Below are 6,000 nucleotides of genomic sequence, written 5' to 3'. Positions count from 1 at the left end.
AGTCTTTTAGTATTAATGCTTTTTATATGTTTCTTTCATTCTTTGCATCCAAATTGTTTTCTCTCCGAGAAATTGTCATCTTCTCATATATCAATCAATCAGCGTGAAATTAAGAATATTTCAGTATTATGGAGCAAACAACATATCGCCACATCCTTTTACATATGAACGAAACTACCCTCCTGATTTATTTCCGAGAGAGATCTTAAGATATATCTCTTTCATATGTATAAAAATATTATTTCTCCTTACCACTCATGTTTTTGTTTCGGTTTCTTTGTAATTGATTCAAACTCACAATGTTACTGACCAAAATATGTTATACAATGGTTTAATTAGTTTGGCGTTGTTATATCACCTTCCAAGTTCATATCCACATAATAAACATTGTTGAAAAAATAATGGGATGACAAGAACTCAGTTTTTTTATTAACATGAAATCTAGCTGAGACATTGATTGTAGTTTTGTACCCTAAACTTTGGATAAAGTAGAAGCTGGGAAGGCAATCAAAGGGAACTTGCGGCAAACTTCAATACCGGTTGTTTCAGCTAGATAGTACTCATCATCATCTCCAAGTGGTCTATTCTCGACTTTCCAGTTAAACCGGTACACAAAGTTTGCCAACGCCACTTCAATTAAAGTTGTTGCAAAGTCTATGGCAGGACATAACCTTCTTCCCGATCCGAATGGAATGAAGTTGAAGTCTTGTCCTCGAAAGTCTAGTGGTAAATCCAAATGCCTCTCTGGCTTAAACTCTTCTGCATCTGGTCCCCATTTTGCGGTGTCTCGATGAATGGCCCAAGCGTTGATGAATACCTGCTCAACCAATACCATGCACCATATTTTTATAGTTTTCTTATCAAATATGATTAATTTTTTGGCTTCCTGGTTTAGTTACTTACCATTGTGCCGGCCGCAATATCATAACCCTTTAGTTTGACATCTTCACTTAGTAGTCTGGGAATTAACAATGGGCCTGGGGGATGTAGTCGAAGGACTTCTTTAATCACAGCTTTTAGGTATTTCATATTCTCAACTTCTTCTTCTGATACATATAACTTATTTCTCGTATACATTCGGATCTCTTCTTGGAGTTTTTTCATAGACTCTGGATGTCTTATTAGAAGTATCATTGCCCAGTCAATGGCCGTGAAAAATGTTGTTGTTCCTCCTAAGAAAATATCCTATAAAACAAGCAAAATTTCATGTTTATTAACATTATGTTTAATTAATTTAAAATCAAGTGACTCTCTAGTTTATATTTATTTATTAGATTTAAGTAAAGGATGTTTTTCTTAAGTACCAAAATGATGAGTCTGATGTCGCTTCTAGCAAGCTCGAATCCATTTGTCTTGTCTCTTTGAATTTGTAACAATATATCAACAAAATCTAATGTCTCTTTCTTCTCAACTTCATCTACATGTTCTTGAACCACTCGTTCGAGAAACTCCACAAACGTTTTGCTTACCTCTTCCATTTTACGATCCAAACCGCGGAGTTTATCTATCCAAGCCAAACTAGGGATGTAATCTCCGACCGGGAAAGCGCCTAGAAGCTCCAAGATTTTTCTCAATTGGTATTCAAAATTGCTAGTGTTTTCCTCGCGGCTATACTTTCTTCCCATAGCAACTCTACATATCACATCGTTTGACATATTAAGGAGTAAATTACTTAGATTTACCGGCAAAGAAGAAGAGCTTGCTTTCTCAAGCTTCTCCATCACTATATTTATCTCTTCTTCTCTTACTTTCTCAAAGGAACTAACCATTCGCTTACCGAGGAGATGGATAGTACACACACTCTTCATCCAAAAAAAGATATAAAAAAAAACAAAAAAACTCCATCAGCTAATAAACAGATAAATTATTCTTAAAGATCAAGATTAAAATATATAAAAATTTGGTATAAATAATATATCAAAAAGTCATACCTTCATCTGTCTCCAATATTCGCCGTAGGAGGAAAAGGCCACATCTCGCCCGCCGTTCATAATTATATCGACAGCTTTGGTTTTAGGACGGTTGGCAAACTTAAGGTCGTGTGTTTTCAAGACGTCATGAGCTACGTCAGCGGATGAGACAACGAGGGTAGGGACACGGCCGAAGTGAAGGAGCATGAGCGGACCATAGCGGAGGCTAAGGGAACGAAAGGAGCGGTGAGGGTGGAGGCTGAGCTGATGGAGGTTTCCAATCACCGGAAGCCGCCACGGAGAGGGTGGTTGGTTAAGTTTGGTGGTGGTGGTTCGTTTGAGGAGTGGGTTTAGGAAGAAGAGAAAAGCTAAGAAAGTTGTAAAGCATAGAGAGATTTATATCATTTCCATATCTGATATCTCTATACTCGTGTGAGTGATGAAAGATTGAGAGGAGTGCGTGGTGCGCTTAAATTGATGAGATCAATAATATTACTTTGACTATCTATATCATCATATCTTATTATTTTAACCTTATAAAAACAAAAGAAAAAACGAAAAAAGATTCAAAAAAAGTCAGATAATATATGAAAAAAATAAGAATTGATACATATATTCTAAATAAATTTGATTAAATATTTTCGTATATTTCCAAAAATATTGAATGTGATAAAAAGGAACTTGTAGATTATTCTTAGATTAGAACATAAAATATCAAAATACATTTTAAAAAATTCATTTACAATAATAATAAAATCGTCTTCGTTCCCCTCTTCAGCCCTCTCGGCTCTCCATATACTCCAATTTCTCCATTTTGGTCATCCCTTGCGGTTATATCTAAAACCAATAATTTTGTTGTCGATCGTATTGAAGCTATATTAATCTTACGGCTTAAAATGACTTTTAGTTTTAACTTGATGATATGCGAATATTTTTTCTATTTTTGTTAAAAAAATAGAAGAGCCATAGGTGAATCAAGATCCTCATAATGGCATAACTGTGTTCCTTTCTACACAAACTTTTCCTTCCAAGATATTTCAAAGTGTTCTTTTGCCCTAGATTAAATTTCGGTATCAGATATATGTTCTCCTATAGTTCTATTCTACTATTGTTTCTAAAGCCATAGAAGAAAGTAGTTTCATTTTTTCAAATTTATTTTGTAATGATAAAGTTTGTTCATGTTCTTTGATTGAATATGCAGTTCTAAAATCAAAAATTCCTATTTGATATATATTTTGTGGATTAACATGCGCTAGTTGATCTTTTGATATTTCTCGATTAAAGGTTGTAATTTTTGACATAATTTCTCTTGAATTAATTATTTTTTTAGATGTAGAAGATGATGCATGCTTAGCCTTAAACAACTTTCTAATCTTAGATGCCATGTTACTCAAATGCATTGGATTGTCACACATTCTGATCCTAGAAACAGTAACAAAGCTGTTGACTGCTTCGAATCAATGTTTTCTCGGTTTTAGCCTATTTTGGGACAAAATGGGTATAAGTGGTGTCTAAACACTCCAAATTAAACCGAACTCTTACAATAAGTCAAATGCATTCGATTGTCACACATTTTGACCCAAGAAACACAAACAAAGCTGTTTACTGCTTCGAATTAATGTTTTCTCGGTTTTAGCCTGTTTTCTTATTTTAAGCCTGTTTTGTGACAAAATGGGTATAAGTTTTGTCTAAACACTCCAAATTCAACCTGAAATCTTATAATTAGTCAAATGCATTGGATTGTTACATATTTTGACCCTAGAAAGAGTAACATAGCTGTGTACTGCTTCGAATCAATGTTTTCTCTCGGTTTTAGCATGTTTTCTTGGTTTAAGCCTATTTTCTTGGTTTAAGCCTCTTTTGGGATAAAACGGGTTTAAGTGTTGTCTAAACACTCCAAATTCATCCCGAACTCGTACAGTTAGTTAAATGCATTGGATTGTCACACATTCTGACCCTAGATACGGTAACAAAGCTGTTTATTGCTTCAAATCAATGTTTTTTCGGTTTTAGCTTGTTTCAGGACAAAATGGGTAAAAGTGGTGTCTAAACACTCCAAATTCAACCCGAAGTCTTAGAATTAGTCAAATGCATTGGATTGTTACATATTTTGACCCTAGAAAGAGTAACATAACTGTTTACTGCTTCGAATCAACGTTTTCTCTCGGTTTTAGCATGTTTTCTCTGTTTAAGCTTGTTTTGGGATAAAACGGGTTTAAGTGTTGTCTAAACAATCCAAATTCATCTCGAACTCTTACAGTTAGTCAAATGCATTGGATTGTCACACATTCTGACCCTAGAAACAATAACAAATCTGTTTACTGCTTCGCATCAATGTTTTCTCGGTTTTAGCCTGTTTTCTCGGTTTTAGCATGTTTTCTTGGTTTTAGCCTGTTTTCTCTGTTTAAGCATGTTTTAAGATAAAACGGTTTAAGTGTTGTCTAAACACTCCAAATTCATCCCGAACTCGTACAGTTAGTTAAATGCATTGGATTGTCACACATTCTGACCCTAGAAACGGTAACAAAGCTGTTTATTGCTTCAAATCAATGTTTTTTCGGTTTTAGCCTGTTTGAGGACAAAATGGGTAAAAGTGGTGTCTAAACACTCCAAATTCAACCCGAACTCTTATAATTAGTCAAATGCATTGGATTGTTACATATTTTGACCCTAGAAAGAGTAACATAGCTGTTTACTGCTTCGAATCAACGTTTTCTCTCGGTTTTAGCCTGTTTTCTCTGTTTAAGCATGTTTTGGGATAAAATGGGTTTAAGTGTTATCTAAACACTCCAAATTCATCCCGAACTCTTACAGTTAGTCAAATGCATTGGATTGTCACACATTCTGACCCTATAAACAATAACAAATTTGTTTACTGCTTCGCATCAATGTTTTCTCGGCTAAAGCCTGTTTTCTCTGTTTAAGCTTGTTTTAAGATAAAACGGGTTTAAGTGTTGTCTAAACACTCCAAATTCATACTAAACACGTACAGTTAGTTAAATGCATTGGATTGTCACACATTCTGACCCTAGAAACGGTAACAAAGCTGTTTATTGCTTCAAATCAATATTTTTTCGGTTTTAGCTTGTTTCAGGACAAAATGGGTAAAAGTGGTGTCTAAACACTCCAAATTCAACCCGAACTCTTATAATTAGTCAAATGCATTGGATTGTTACATATTTTGACCCTAGAAAGAGTAGCATAGCTGTTTACTGCTTCGAATCAACGTTTTCTCTCGGTTTTAGCCTTTTTCTCTATTTAAGCATGTTTTGGGATAAAACGGGTTTAAGTGTTGTCTAAACACTCCAAACTCATCCCGAACTCTTACAGTTAGTCAAATGCATTGGATTGTCACACATTCTGACCCTAGAAACAATAACAAATCTGTTTACTGCTTCACATCAATGTTTTCTCGGCTAAAGCCTGTTTTCTCTGTTTAAGCATGTTTTAAGATAAAACGGGTTTAAGTGTTGTCTAAACACTCCAAATTCATCCCGAACTCGTACAGTTAGTTAAATGCATTGGATTGTCACACATTCTGACCCTAGAAACGGTAACAAAGCTGTTTATTGCTTCAAATCAATGTTTTTCGGTTTTAGCCTGTTTCAGGACAAAATGGGTAAAAGTGGTGTCTAAACACTCCAAATTCAATCCGAACTCTTATAATTAGTCAAATGCATTGGATTGTTACATATTTTGACTCTAGAAAGAGTAACGTAGTTGTTTACTGCTTCGAATCAACGTTTTCTCTCGGTTTTAGCATGTTTTCTCTTTTTAAGCCTATTTTGGGATAAAACAGGTTTAAGTGTTGTCTAAACACTCCAAATTCATCCCGAACTCTTACAATTAGTCAAATGCATTGGATACTCACACATTCTGATCCTAGAAACAGTAACAAAGCTGTTTACTGCTTTGAATCAATGTTTTCTCGGTTTTAGCCTTTTTCGGGACAAAATGGGTAAAAGTGGTGTCTAAACACTCCAAATTCAACCCGAACTCTTATAATTAGTCAAACGCATTGGATTGTTACATATTTTGACCCTAGAAAGAGTAACATAGCAATTTACTGCTTCGAATCAATGTTTTCTCT

General features: G+C 34.7%; 1 protein-coding gene across 1 annotated transcript; it reads right to left on the bottom strand.

Moving 5' to 3' along the window:
- Window positions 1-286: 286 nt before the first annotated feature.
- On the bottom strand, window positions 287-2,373 carry LOC104723010 (putative cytochrome P450 71A28). Its single transcript, XM_019232686.2, has 4 exons — window positions 1,932-2,373; window positions 1,305-1,802; window positions 904-1,185; window positions 287-817 (listed from the first exon to the last, which is right to left on the bottom strand). The coding sequence occupies exons 1-4, from the start codon at window positions 2,115-2,117 to the stop codon at window positions 473-475; spliced, it is 1,311 nt and encodes a 436-aa protein (XP_019088231.1). The 5' UTR covers window positions 2,118-2,373; the 3' UTR covers window positions 287-472.
- Window positions 2,374-6,000: the final 3,627 nt, after the last annotated feature.

The sequence above is a fragment of the Camelina sativa genome, chromosome 11 (assembly GCF_030686135.1).
Source record: "Camelina sativa cultivar CO46 ecotype springtype chromosome 11, ASM3068613v1".
NCBI classification, from domain to species: Eukaryota; Viridiplantae; Streptophyta; class Magnoliopsida; order Brassicales; family Brassicaceae; genus Camelina; species Camelina sativa.
Note: the sequence above shows the minus strand (reverse complement) of the source record. Positions and strands in the feature narration are given on the sequence as shown.